The 12,904-nt window shown below is 26.6% G+C and overlaps 1 protein-coding gene across 2 annotated transcripts in view; it reads left to right on the top strand.

Moving 5' to 3' along the window:
• The window catches only part of LOC129606230 (protein CBFA2T1), a 122,370-nt gene extending 116,702 nt beyond the window's left edge, over positions 1-5,668 (top strand). For both annotated transcript variants that reach the window (XM_055516422.1, XM_055516423.1), the window contains 7 exons: positions 556-1,013; positions 1,073-1,219; positions 1,371-1,928; positions 2,591-3,031; positions 3,331-3,510; positions 3,659-3,766; positions 4,470-5,668. In XM_055516422.1, coding sequence (XP_055372397.1) covers positions 556-1,013; positions 1,073-1,219; positions 1,371-1,928; positions 2,591-3,031; positions 3,331-3,510; positions 3,659-3,766; positions 4,470-4,778 — 2,201 coding nt within the window. In that variant the 3' untranslated portion in view covers positions 4,779-5,668. The remainder of the gene's footprint in view (positions 1-555; positions 1,014-1,072; positions 1,220-1,370; positions 1,929-2,590; positions 3,032-3,330; positions 3,511-3,658; positions 3,767-4,469) is intronic.
• Positions 5,669-12,904: the final 7,236 nt, after the last annotated feature.

The following is a 12,904-nucleotide window of genomic DNA, read 5'->3' as shown; positions in this document are numbered from 1 at the left end:
AAAGCATTAATATATTACAAAATAGGGGTTTATTTCTTTTGTTTTTATACTATGAACTAGAATTGAGTAAAACAAAAAGGGGAAAAAATATGACGGAAAACAATTCCAGGATCTCATCAATATCCTTTCAAAGCACAAAACAATATTGATTTTGTTCCTTTTTTTGCTGGGCCATTATAATTCCGATGTTTTTTTTTATATTTCATTTCATCCGCCGGAAGATTAGAAATGTTTCCGATCAAAAAGGTATTTATGTCAAACATGTGGCAAAAATCCCATGAAGATTATGGTTTCTCTTCTTTTTTGTGCTTCTTATTTTGCTGTATATATAAGTATGTAATAATTAAATAGTCATATCTAATATCTAGTAATATTTATAAAATATAAAAAAATCATTTAGTATAGGCAACATAAATTTCAAAATACACATTATGTACATATACATAAATGTAACGGTTATCAGTATTCTTCAGCTATGATAATGATTTTATACATTGAAATACTCTGCATAGCACACATAGAAAAATAATATTTAATTCCCAAATTTTGTTTCAGCTGCTAACGGTACCAAAGATAATTGCCGTACAACACCAGATTCTCCTGAAAGTGCTCGTGCTATTGCACCCCGCTCACCTATGTCACCACAAATACACCATTCATCGTCATCATCATTGGCGCCCCCGTTACCAACACAAAGACCAACTCGTAATTCTAGCTCATCGCCAGTTGTAAATGGCGCAACAACAACTCCACCACCTCCATCGTCTCAAACACAACAGCAAACAAATTCGAATAGTAATGGTAGTAATAATACAGGTGCTTTAAATGGTCCTATAGCTGGTGGTAATGGTCCAATAAGTGCCAGTGCGCTGACATCAGCTTCATTATCACATTTAGAACAAACAAGAGCATTATGTAAAATACGAAGATTTTTTGGTTCATTGATACAATTTGGGCAAGAAGCCCACCCAGAAGCCAGTGATAGAATACGTGCTCTAGTTTTATCGTTAGCTGTAAGTTTATTTCTTCTATATTTTTGAACATCAAATTTTATTGATCTGTTTCAATGTAGAGTGGAGGGATTTCGATTGATGAGTTCCGTATAACATTACAAGAGGCTACAAATTATCCATTTAGATCATATGTTATTCCGTTTTTAAAAAGTCACCTACCATTATTGCAAAGAGAAATAACAACATTAGCAAGAGCAAATAACCAAGTTAGTATAATAAAAACATTAAAACAAAAATTAATTTAAGAAAGGTTTCCTTTTAAAATTACTTTTATAATTTCAATTATCATAATAACAAAGAATAATTAAAAAAAAGTGAAAGTTGAAGCATCAAATTACTAATAATAAACTTTTCTAGACGACTTTACAATATGTTACCACAAATGATACATGTGCAATGGAATTCACTCAAGGGCCACCTGATCATCCAGATATCTTTTTACCAATTGAAACGGGACCAAGTCCTCTAGCATTGAATGGTAGTGCTGGAAATGGTGGTAATAGTAATACATCAAATGGTGGACTTAGCGGTTTGGTGTTTAAACGTCGCCCATCCGATACATTATTGGATCACCCACATAATGGTGGCGGAAGTATACAAGATTGGAACGATTATATTTATCCACCTACTGCAAAACGACATTATGCCGGTGAAGCGGGTCGGCCAAGTGGAGGCACTGTTCCTGGTGGTGGAAATGCAGGTGGAGGAGGTGGCTCGAGTAATAATACTTCAAATCCTGGTCATGGTCCAACAACACATATAGGCTCAACAAATCCAACAGTAAATAGTATTTTTAGCAGTCAGCATTCATCATTATTTGAATACCAGCATGCTGCAGCCGCAGCTGCTGCGGCGGTTAATTCATTTCAACGTTCTGTTGCTGAAAATGAAAGTTTCGGTGCTCTTTTAGACAAGGTAAATATTATAGCAAATTGGGAATTTTAGTAAGAAAAATTTTGTTTTTTTTTTTATGTTTTTATCGATGCGTTTCATAATTGGGCATCACTAGGATTTTTTTTACCCCTATAATTTATTATCACAACAAAATTATTTACCACACAGGGATTGCGGTTTTCATATACGTATATGACATCCCCTTGTTAAAACCACTGAAATTTGCTTAAATTTCTTTAGAAATAATTGTGACCTTCATTATTATGTTTCATGCTTAAGCTTATAAATATCTAGCTTGTAACACTCGTTTATTAAAAATCCTTTTTATTTTTTTCCTTCTTTAATATTATATAAAATAAATTTATATTTGAGAGGGTCGTCAAAAATAAATCCTGTAAAAAAATCAATTTCAAAAGTAAATATTTGTGGTAAAATTTTTTTTATCTGAAATTACAATCAATTTCAATAAAATAATCAGAATTAAGAGAGCAAAAAAAGCATTTTTTTACTAGAATTTTATGCAAATTTTTTATAACATTTTTCCAATTTTTGTATAGAATACGTTAAAATTTCCAACATTTTATCTACATGAAAAAAGAGATAAATATTAACGTACTAAAATAATCTTTTTTACTCCGTTGTCATTTAACATTTTTCTTGTATGTTTTATCGTATTCTTGCAGTCATCTAGTCATAGAATTACTGATGAAAGAGATTTACGTATTGGTGGTGGTGGTAGCAGTTTAAGTGGTAGCGGTGGTCTTGGTGGTATTGGTAGTCTAACTGAATCGCAAAGAATTGCAGCAAATCGATTAAACAGTAGTGGCGGCGGAAGTGTTGTTGGGAATAGCGTTGGAGGTGGTAACAGTAGTGGTGAAGATGAATGGAAAAATATTCATACAATGTTAAATTGTATATCGGCAATGGTAGATAAGACAAAACGTGCTATTACAATATTGCAACAACGCGGTGTTGATCCTCAACAATCAAATACGTTAATGAGTGGCAATAGTGGTGGTAGTATAAATAATAATTATTCAGCAGAAATAGCTGCTGAAATACGTCGTCAAACTGAAGAAAAAGTAGCAGAATTAAAAAGAAATGCTGAAGAAGCTGTTAATCAGGTATTATCAATGATTTCCACATTTTCTTATATTTGCCTAGTTTGGAAAAAGTGCATACTTATGCATAATAGTTATATTATAATAGAATATATTAAGTTACAAGCAAATTTTCATATACTTTATATATTATTTAAGTAAACTTGTACCTTACTTTATTTTATTATAATAATCTTATTAGTTAGGAATAATTCCCGTCGGAACAATAACATTAGTTTAATAGAACAATAAGTTTCTCTTTCTGTTAATTTCTTATCTTTTCTCTTCTTTTTATTTTTTTATTAACATCACATCGTTATCAGGTGAAACGGCAAGCTGTTGTAGAAATTCAAAGGGCAGTTGCAGCTGCTGAAAGTCGTGCAGCTGATATAATGGCACAAGAGAGACTTAAAATGGAAAAATTTTTTGTCGATATGACGAGACATACAGGTGATAATAGAGATGTTGAAAATAAATCTCCATCGATAACAACAGGGCAAAGTGTAAGTTTGTTTAAATTACACTTTATTTTTGTTCCCTTTTTATTTTGTTATTAAAAATAATTGGAAGGTAAAAATTTTGAATTAGTTAATGAGTGAACGACACATTTAAATTTAATATGATAAAATTTTTTTCTTATCATCTAACTAGGCTTGCTGGAATTGTGGGCGTAAAGCTAACGAAACATGCTCAGGCTGTAATATGGCAAGATATTGTGGGGCATTTTGTCAACACAAAGATTGGGAACATCATCATCAGGTAAATAATTTGTAATGGTTATTTCACAAACTTTTCTTATACACTTATCACTCGCTTAACGTAAGCTCCTTATACGAAATTTCGGTTGTACGGAATTCAAAAATTAAACCAAAGTCGCTTTTTATGGAAAAAAAAACGCTTTACGGAAAATTTTTAATATGCAAAAAAAAAGTAGTCTAAAAATTTACAATTTTTATAAAAAAATCTTATTCATAGGAATTTTTTTGTTTGAATGTATCCATGTACAAGAAATACATAACGTACATACATATATGTTAAATATTATGTAGGTACATAAAAACCATTGTGATTATATATGTACGTATATAATATAGAGTATATATTATATACTCTAATGTTTTATATGAAAAAGAGATCAGAGCAAAAAAATGCAAATAATTTATGTATGTAATTGCTTTTTTTCCAAAAATTAAAATTTGTTGATTCTTGATGTCTAGTTTTGTAATAATAATAAAATAAACAAGAAATATAAGCGCCTATATAATTTGGATAAAAACTTTTGTGGTTGTAACGTAATGTAAATAAAAAGATTCGATTTACGGACAACATTTCCAGAACATATTAGTTTCGTAAAGCAAGGAATGAGTGTAGTTTAAATTGTTGGTTTCTCTATAACAAAAAAAAACTAATTTTTTCGGCGTTTGTTTTGCTCTCTATTTTATTTTTTTTTGCAAACAAACAGATTTGTGGTAATACAAGATCTGATGTAACAACTGCCGGTTGCCCTCCAAAACATTCAAGTGCAGTAGCTGTTGCGGCAGCTGCTGCTGCAGCTGTGGCAGCTGTAAGACAAGGACAAATCGCACGGTCACCTCCTGTAGTAACAAACAGAGATCGTGATGTAACTACAACTGTAACACAAAATTCTGTGAGTGCAAGCGGTGATCGTAATGCAGTCGTTAATTCAACACAATCTGCATCAAATAATTCAATTCAAAATGGTGTTAATTCTGGTAGTGGTAGTACTGGTTCAATTGGTGGCTCAAAATGACGTATTCGTATGATGAAACCGAAGAAAAAATATTTGTGCTAGTCAAATTAAACAAAAATAAAACAATAAAAAGGATAATATTAATGCATATTAATCGAAAAAAACAAGAAAAGAAAATTAAGTTTAAAAATAAATTAAAAATATTCTCTAAATGTATATATATATATATATATAAGTATATATATACAATTATAACATTAAACAATTAACATTAAATTAAAACATAAAAATATAATATAAATGTTAAGATAAATTTGAAAATGAAAAATAAAATTAATTAAAAGCATTTAAAATTACGAATTGATATTTTACATGTCAAAGTATGAATAACATTTTTTTTATTTCTTGTTTTTCATATGGTAGAGTATATTAGCAATTTAATATCACATTTTTATTACAGAAATTATTTTTCTCTGTATTAATTGTAATAATTATACAAATAATAGATTTAGAATCCAATTTGAATTATCGTCAATGCAATAAATTGCAATTATAAGCACCGGAATGGATAACTGTTAGTACATTAAAAATAAAGAAATAAGTAAAATTTTTATTGAATTTCCTTGTTTTGTTTTTGAAAATTAGTCTTAAATTGGGTGAAAATTCTAGAAATCTTGCTTAAAATATTATTTTATTTAAATTTTATCAAAATCTGCTTTTGTTAGAGAATAATTCTTATGTAGCACTTATTTTCAAAATTTTATATAATTCAAATATCATTATTCAATCGTATTTGTATGTGCATCTTGTAATTTCAACTTCTAAAATTTTAAGTTAAATCTCGTCCCGTTCTAAAACCTTGAAGTAGTCGAAATAAAGTCAAACCCAAATTTTTTGATTTATGCATGTAATATTCGTTGTTAAAATTAATTTAATAAAAAAAACATACATAGTACTTCTTAATATCCAAATATTTAATTAAATAAAATTAAATTATTTCAAATATTTAAGGAATAAAATGTATATTTTTTAATATTGGTTTTCAAGATTACACATAATTTATTTGTAATATCGTTTGTTATTATCAAATTTTTTTTGTTCTAGTCTCAAAAAAAATCATATGTATATTTTATGTATGTCATACGTATGTGCTTACAAATTATAATCTTTTTAATTATCATATAACAGTCTATTTCTTACTTGACTGAATAAATTTTAGTTTAAATTAATAATTCTACAACAGAATTTACAAAAAAAAGGAAAAATCGTTTAATTTATTATAGACAACTTAATAATTTTAATAATATTTCTAATAAGGACGTATAAAATATATTAATTAAGTAATATGAAAAAAGCAATTGTAAATATTATCAATAAATTCATTATTTAAAGAAAAAACTTTACATACATTTAAGTAAAATAAATAAAATTGAAATGTTCAATTATAATTAACTAATATTTTAATTATAATTATAATAAACTAATTATTTGAAGCTAATTTTAAATATTAATAGAAAAAACATAATTAATACGGCGAATTGCAGAAGTAAAGCAAAATTAACTGTAGATAAATTTTAATAATATTTTCTCTCTTCCTTTCTGTTTCATTTTTATAAGAGTCTTATTTAATATACATACCTGCATATAAGTACTCAAATTTTAATATTTTCACCTCTAAAACACATTCATACATATTTGATAAAATTAAATTATTAGAATTCGCCGTAAGATATGTTGTAATAAAATAAAATAAAAAATGTTATTTAAATAATAATGTGTGTACTTTTAAGTGTTATTAAATAGTTTCCTAACTATGTTTTTATGTTTTAACTATATGAATAGGCTAAAGTTTATTTTTCTTTTTAAATTCTTTGTAAATTTCTTAATAATTCTTTTTAAAACAGAATCCCCAAAGAAAGTGAAATTCTTAACATATATGTATAATTTTAAAAATTAATAAAACTTAGATTTAATTAATGTAAAAATAATTTTTTGTTAGAGTAAATATAACAAATTTTGAATATGTTTGCTTTTAGTTTTTAAATTTTAAATTATTATATATATTTTTTATTAATTTTTAAATAATTTATAGTTTTCAATTAGAATTTCATATTTTATTCTAGTTAAGAAATATTGTGATTTAATTTCATTAAAAAATAAAATTATATACAAAGATTTCATAATACCTAAAAAAATTATACAATTAGAATAATAATCATCTATTAATTTCATTATCAATATAACATTCAATTTGTTATGAATATTGATAATATTTAATTTTGAAATTAAAAAAAAATTGTTTTTTATTATTTTGATAAGCAAAATAAGAATTTAAAATTAAAAAGCAAAATTTGTTAATTAATTCTTTAATATACTAGAAATATTTAAAAGAAAATAAAGAAGAAAAAAATAAATAAAAATAAAACTATGAAAGAAAATTTAAAAATTATACAATTAAAAAAAAATTATTAATGTGTTTCTCTTTTAAAAAATGCTTAATACATACTATGCAATATAAAGTTTACGTTTACTTAAATATGTGACAACATTTAACTAAAAGTGAAATTTGCAGGTTCCTCGGAGTAACAGAGGAAAGTTGCGGAGGAACATTTTTGTAATATTTTACCTGTACGGTTTGAACACTGTTATTACAAGTAGGAAAATTCCTAAAATTTTGTTGTTACTTAAAGAAAAATGTAATTATGCGTTCTCCAACTTTTAATTTTGAAACAAAAATATTAATTTCTTATTAAAATACAGGTGAAACAAATACGACTTTTGGTTGTGAAAATCTGAAACATTATTTAAATGTTTCTTTAACTAAATTTAGCGAGAACAGAAATAAGTTTCTAGCCAAGATCTAATTGTGAACAAAATTAAAATTTTCTATTGTAAAGGTAGAAGTTTTGTAAACCAACAAATGAACAGACAGACGCACGGAAAGAGGGATACCATTAATATTTGCTAAATATTCGGTGACATTGAATAAATTAAAATTGAATTTCATTTAAGGACTTCATTTTCTCTTTTATTTTAACAGTTGCAATTGCTACACTTCATCATAAGTTATATAATATAAATTTTGAATCAAAAGTTTAGTCCGCATTTTCAAATACGTTATATTCTAGGTGTGTAATAGTGATGTTAGAATACTAACTACTCGTTACTTCAAGGATTCGAAGTTACATTTTATAGACCAACTCGCACTTAATGCTCACACATATTTTTTCATGTATCATGTACCTACTATTAACTAGTATTGTATTTGTTATGTACTTAATATCCCATGTGACAGACCTGTCACATTCTGATTAGAATTTTTTCATGTGTTTCATTTTCAGAATTAGAACTTTTTTATGTGTTGTTGTATGGTAGCGGTTAATAAATGTAATGTTTATTACATTAAAACATTGAGCCTTATTCTAGTTGTCGAAGTAGAGCAACAATTGTCGTTAGGACTTCAATTTGATATTCTAAGCGGCGATCGCAGTGATAATCATCGGGGAATAGCGGGAAAATGTGTTTCAGCTATATTCCAGTTGTCGTTCTGATGCGAGATATGTCGTAGTGAAACGACGTTTTTTGTCGAAAAGTATTTACAAGTGACAAGAAAAAAGGATACACCAAAAATGCAAGTTAAAACAAAACAATTTAACAAAATCAAAAAAAAATTAATTTTATACATAAATCAAGTCATAAAATATATAATTTAATTTTTGTTTTTAAAGTGAAAGTATTTATAAATTTGAAGAATTGGAAATTTCATGACAGAGAACGCCTTTCACGGGTACTCGTTTTGCCCTCAAATATATTCAGTAAATATACAAAGGCCTACTTTGGAAGTCTGTAATAGTTTATAAATCTGTGAATAAAATAAAATGTTTGCAACTAATTTACTAAAAAAAATGTGGCAAATCCAATGGCTAATCTTAAATCTTTCGATCCTTAATTGTTGTCTTTTTTTAATTTCATCACTACCATAATGCATCACTACCATAATTTCATCGTAAACCATAATGCAAATGACATTTTTCATTATTTAAAAATATAAATATATAACCTGAAAATTTTTTTTAGTTTAAACTTTACTCGCCGAAATTTCTTTTTAAAATGTATCAATATCACTTGAAATGTTTTATATTCGATTATTTCTCGCACTCACGTCACTCGACAACCAGAATACCACATTTCAAATGATGTGACAGCGACAACGACAAATGCGCGACAACTAGAATAAGGCTCATTGTACTTATGTACCTATAAACGGAGAAATGTTTTTGTTCTACATTTAAATACTGTCAATTTTTTATGTATGCAATGGTAAATTTAAAATTAATTGAAATAACGTAAACATTCGAAAGAGCTTCAATTTTTTTTATTAAAGAGGTTCTAACATCCTGGAGCCATAGTTTCTATCAACTTAATTCAAAAAATGTGCTCCCCGATCCTTTAATACAAGCTAAAAAACAACAAAAACTTAAAAAAAAACATAAAAGTGGCATTATTTTTTTGAACCTTACTTTTGCGAAGAGGCCTGCGACTTTTCAAATTTCTTTTCGCAAATTGAAGTTCTTTATGAGAACCCAGAAATATATTTTTTGAATTATGTCTGTCCAACGTTTTGCTCCTAAGATACAGAGATTCATTACCAAATCTTAGATTCGTTACAAATATAATTGATTAATATTCACTGATCATATAGGTTTACTTATTATATATTATATAGGTTGTCATTATAATTAAGTTAGGACGAAAAGAGTAGTCATTGGAATCACTGTTCTTTTTCACTGTGGTTTGAACTGAGTTAATCACTGTGATTAAAAATCTTACTTTTTTCCATTATTACGGAAATACTGAACATGTCAAGTAATGGGTTAAAAGTAACGAGTAAAAAGTAACGAGTATCAATGAATACCACAATTGAATTGCACATTCCTAGTGTATAAGACAAGTGAATTGACATCAAGACAACGCATTGAGGATACCCTAAAATGCAACAAGTCATAAATAAATTAATAATATCGTAAATATTATATCGGAATATTTATCTATACCCAGATTCTCTTGTAGGAGTAATACGTTAGTTGTTGCTTGGTGATGCGTTATTATTTAAATATGGTGCTTTTTAGCACTTTTCAGAAAATTTTTTGGAAAAAGTGCTTATTAGTTTTATTCTGTTCGTCACTGGACTTGTTCACAAAAGTTTTACACCATTAAAGATAGTTTTTACTTATTTTCTTCTTATAAAAGTTTTAGCCCCCCCAAAACCCCAAAAATGCCATTTTTTAACTATTTATTGTAGCAAAACCAGACATAGCGGCTACCTAGTTCAGCCGTAACGCACCATTTTGGAACTTTAAAAAAACAAAATGGCCGTTAAAATATACCGTTATTTAAAATCCGTTTTTTTTCAAATTTTCGATATCGTTTTTCTTCTAGACCTCAAGAAGCCTACTATAAGTAAAAATGCGAAAGTCGCAAATTTTCGTTTGTTGATTTGCGATTAGCAAGTGGTTTGGTACTATGTAAAAAAATCGCATCGCAAAAAATTTAAAATTGAAAGCATTTTTTAAAATTTTTTGTTTTTGACATTTCTCAGTTTTTCAAAGTAAACAGTTGAATTATTTTAAAATATTCATACAGTATATACATGTATATGAAGAAGGCGATTATTGTTAATTTTTTAAAAGAAAAATATGGATAGCAAGAGACTTTTAAGCCGGCTCAGATTTATGTATTACTCTTCCTTAACAAACCATTTCACTTATTATAATCGAAGTTTGTAAGACTATAGATAAAAAGTTAAGTCGCATAAAAATAAAACTGGAAAGTTTTTTAATAAAATTTACATTGCTCAGTTTTATTTTTTCAAAAACTTAGGTTTTCACAATAAGATTCGTAAACAAAATCGCAAATGAATGAAAAGTATGCGAAAGTAGTATTCTGTAGTACCACTTCTGTTTTCGAATACGCAAATTTGCTGTATTCGATTTACATAGCGTCAAAATTTAAAATGCGAGGATCATTTAGCGAAAGTAGCACTACATAGAAGGCCTCCAGGTTGTAGAAGTCTAAAATTTTAATAGCTCTAAGATATTCATAAATACTTCATTTCACTAGAAGAATATTTTTTTCTACCTAAACCCCTCTTAAGTTATCGCCACTCAACAATTGTAAAATTTGGATTTTTTTACACCTTATTTCTCCGAAACTGCAAGCTTTTCCAAATTTTTATTAATACGGAAAGCTAACCCTAAATTCCATGACGTTAAATTCGAACTATTAACGCATCTTTAAATTTTTTTTTTGTATTTCAAAGATTGCATGCGTTTCTCGTCCTAAATGTATCCAATCTTTTAAATACACTTGTACGCGAATGCAACTAATTTTAATAGTATTCTGTGTACTAGATTGTTTTTAAAAGCTGTATTTTCACTTGACCCACCTTATTATTGTATAAAATCAAATTTAGAATTTAATTTTGTTTTAAAGCTTAAAAAGTTTTAAACAATATTTGTATTTGAAGCCTCAAGTGATGCCAAAAAGAGAATATGATCTATAGTGTAAAGTGTCACATATCAATTTTCGCAAATTTTAAAACAACACGTTTTTGTTAAGAATTCAACAATTTGTAAATTTTTTTTAAATTTCAATACAAATTCTGTATTCCTTTTTATTCTATTACGATTAAATTTTCATATAACTGTGGTAAGTTTTGTAATATATTTGTTATGTACCTAAATAATGTACATAAACAAAATATTTCCTACATGTAGGTCTTTCATTAGTCATAATATTACAGTTTATAATATTATACAGCAACGACCGAAAATAAACCCTTCACAGATATATGCGTTTTATTACATTTTATAAAAATTTAATTGTGGAAGCCTGAAACTAAAGGAATATTATAATTACTTATTTAATTTTGATTGGTTTTGTCATAAATGTTAACCAAAATCTCTTTGGAGTTCGATTGTCTTATACACCTATAGATTCGAATAAAACAATAATAGTAGGAGTAACGTTTAAAAATTTATTTATTCAACTGTGTTTTATTTGCAAGCAAACCAATAATCATACTGAATGGTAATCACGAAATTTTCTATTTAACGACCTTAATATGTTTTAATGTATTTTATGCTCTTTTAAAATATTGTTAAATTACTACACCAAAATACTATAATAAAGGATTTAATCCTTTTCTTGCTTTTGAAATTTTAAAATATTAAAATTAGATTATTCAAAATACAAATATTTTATTAGAAATGTGTGCTCGTGTTATTTTGAAAATTTATTAAATTTATCGAAATATTTAAATTTATGAGAAATCCAAATATTTAGTAAAAACTCTAACCTATAAAACCACATAACCAAGTAAAGTAAATATGTAACGAAAGAGTAAAAGGAAAACGAAATATGGAATTTATTTTTAATTATGTTAAGATTTATTGTATAATGGTTTAGAGCTTAATGTAAGTTCAGAAGTAAGATAATTTGATTTGAAAAAGGGATCTTATTTCAATTTGTACAATTAATAATAAGGCATGACGATCTGCGGCTAAATTAGTCACAAAAATATGTACAAAAATTAAGTTCTAAAAGATTTCAAAGTCCTGTCAATGTAACTTATCAGTTTTTAAATTCACATCAATATTTTTACTTGAATATTTATTTTTTTCTTAGTTCAAGAACCTTTATTAACAATTTTTAAACATAAAAAGAAAATTTACTATCTTAAACCAAAAAGAAAAACTTAATAAAATTTTCTAGGGAACTTTTTCTCTACTCTAATTTAACTGCCTTAAAATCTATTAATTTAGAGTTATCAGAAAAAAATCAAATTTTGTTATAGCCTGCATATTTAAGTAAATTCATACATGCAATTTGTTATAAAATAAACCACTTAAAGTATTTGGTGTTTTAATATAATTTTAATATTCCTAAAACGTTACTATTTGAAATCGGAATTAATTAATTATCTAGTTTTAAAATATTGTTTTGTTTACATGTTTTCGTGTATGCATTTATAAACTAAGTAAATAATTACGTAAATTTTCCTGTAATATTAAATAAAATTAATAAATTATCGATCTAATTCTATAAGCAAGAAGCAAAAAATTTGTTAAATCGATTAAATTTTACAAACCGATTTAACCAATGTATTTAATTCCTGCTCCGATTTT

The sequence above is a fragment of the Condylostylus longicornis genome, unplaced genomic scaffold, assembly GCF_029603195.1.
Source record: "Condylostylus longicornis isolate FDR11 unplaced genomic scaffold, ASM2960319v2 ptg000018l, whole genome shotgun sequence".
Classification (NCBI taxonomy): Eukaryota; Metazoa; Arthropoda; class Insecta; order Diptera; family Dolichopodidae; genus Condylostylus; species Condylostylus longicornis.
The sequence above is the reverse complement of the archived record's forward strand: the minus strand, read 5'-3'. Positions and strand labels throughout refer to the sequence as shown.